The following is a 2,470-nucleotide window of genomic DNA, read 5'->3' as shown; positions in this document are numbered from 1 at the left end:
TTTTAATACTTTAAATAAACTAAGAAGAACGATTTTATCGTAAATAAATTTTATCGTAAATAAACAAAAACTATTCTGTGAGAGAAATTACAGTATGTTAACAAACAAGTGTGCAATAAATTATTTTGTCGTAAATTTTTAGAAAGAATATAGAATATAGAATAAAACTTATATGTGTATATGCATATGTGTGTATATATATAGATGCATATATGTATGTGTATATATATATATATATGCATATATGCATGCATATATATATATGTATATATGTATGTGTATATATATATATATATGTGTGTATATGCATATATATATATGCATATGTGTATGTATATATATATATATATATATATATATATGTGTGTATATGCATATATATATATGCATATGTGTATGTATATATATATATATATATATATATATATATTCTCGTCTGAAGATCGCAGTGGCGTGAGACGAACTATCAAGTATAGATAGATGGATACATATACACACGAGTAGTATGTGTTTGTGTATGTATATATATATATATATATATATATATACGTATTATGTAAATAATAATAATAGTATTTTATAAGCTTATAGCGATCACCGCGCAATGACTAAAGAAAATAGTCTAATAATGGGGCATATAAGCCCCCCACGCTCGACAGAAAAAAAAGTAGATGCTCCCGTACGCATGGGACTCGAACCCACATCTGTCAGTTTACGCGACGGAGTGTGCTACCGATTACACTAGCGAACCTACCTGTTTTTTTTTCGGTCAGATTTAAGAACTATAACTAGTTCGTAGTTGTTTTTGTAAATAAACTTTCATGTGCTTTTACTGCGAATGGTTTTGTTAAGCAGTGCCGATTTTTACAATTCTGTCAATAATAATAATAGTATTTTATAAGCTTAAAACTTGTAGCGATCATTGCGCAATGACTAGAGAAAATAGTCTAATAATGGGGCATATAAGCCCTCGACAGAAAAAAAGGAGCTTTTCCCGTACGAGTTGGGCCTCGAATACTATTATTATTATTGACAGAATTGTCAAAATCGGCACTGCTTAACAAAACCATTCGCAGTAAAAGCACATGAAAGTTTATTTACAAAAACAACTACCAACTAATTATAGCTTTTAAATTTCACTGAAAAAAGCTGGTAGGTTCGCTAGTGTAATCGGTAGCTGTGGGTTCGAGTCCCACGCGCACGGGAAAATCTACTTTTTTTCTGTCGAGGGGATTATATGCTCCATTATTAGACTATTTTCTTTAGTCATTACGCAGTGATCACTGCAAGCTTTAAGCTTATATGTTCTTAAAAGAATATATATATATTCTTAAAAGCGACAAGTTTTAAAAGCACAAAGTTCGTCCACTTAGAATCACGAACTCAAAATTAGAAATCTAAGTGCCAAAAGTTTAGTCCGACGAAACATATTTCGTTTCATCGGAATGCCGCGTTCTTATTATCTTGTGTTTGTTATTGTTATTTATTTTTTCTGCTTCTATTTTCCAAGGTAAAATGTCGCCATTTTTCATCAATGCTCAATCGTTCTCTCCATGGAAAGTTTTACACCGGAAGTTGAATGGTGTGTTACCTGCATTTTGTTTTCTTCACCTTTTGTATTTTCACGGAACTAAGGCAGGTAAGGTTTTACATTTCATTTTCATTTTCAATATTAATTCTTGCAATATTTTCATCTCTTACGTTACATTTCAGGATCTTCACTTCTAACAGTAGTATAGTGTCACAATTTTTTTTGCAGTGAACAATCTACTATGTCGAGCATGGACAGAGTAAACACAACGTGTACTTATCAGAAGTTTTAAATCAGAAATAACGAAACTGTCAACTCTCAAAACTCCACGATCCGCTTTTCGTATAGTGTGTGTGTGTGTGTGTGTGTGTGTGTGTGTGTGTGTGTGTGTGTGTGATGTGATCTGCCGATTTCTCTATAATGCTATTTATAGTTGTATAATGTTATTTATAGTACTAATGAGTTATCTATCGATTTATTTAGCTTCTTCAAATCGCCGTTGTCTTCTCTTTAATTGACCATCTATTATCCAGTTACCCAGCCATCTATTTTTGTATTTGTGTGTGCGTCCGTGCATGTGTGTAAGGAACGATGCAGTGTGCGTATGTGAATATGTATGTGTGTGAATGTATACTTATTTACCTGCACTTAGTCTCTGTTTATATATCACTTTCTCACTCACCCTCTCTCTCTCCCTCTCTCTCTCTCCCTCTCTCTCTCTCTCACTGTACTTAGATATATACATATATATATGTGCATGTATGTATGTATGCATGAATAATTGTGTTCGTATGTATGAGTATAATTGTTTCCGTCATTGAACTGTGCCTATATTGGTATATCTACATAATACAGAGATTTTTTTTACGCGCACGCACACACACACACACACACACACGCACGCACGCACACACACACACACACACACGCACACACACA

General features: G+C 32.9%; 1 protein-coding gene across 1 annotated transcript in view; it reads left to right on the top strand.

Annotated features, from left to right (window-relative positions):
- The window catches only part of LOC106875979 (hemicentin-1), a 169,990-nt gene that overhangs the window by 108,022 nt on the left and 59,498 nt on the right, over positions 1–2,470 (top strand). Inside the window, exon 3 of the mRNA XM_014924322.2 lies at positions 1,511–1,639. Coding sequence (XP_014779808.1) covers positions 1,516–1,639 — 124 coding nt within the window. The 5' untranslated portion in view covers positions 1,511–1,515. The remainder of the gene's footprint in view (positions 1–1,510; positions 1,640–2,470) is intronic.

This window comes from Octopus bimaculoides, chromosome 2, assembly GCF_001194135.2.
Source record: "Octopus bimaculoides isolate UCB-OBI-ISO-001 chromosome 2, ASM119413v2, whole genome shotgun sequence".
Taxonomy (NCBI): Eukaryota; Metazoa; Mollusca; class Cephalopoda; order Octopoda; family Octopodidae; genus Octopus; species Octopus bimaculoides.
The sequence above is the reverse complement of the archived record's forward strand: the minus strand, read 5'-3'. Positions and strand labels throughout refer to the sequence as shown.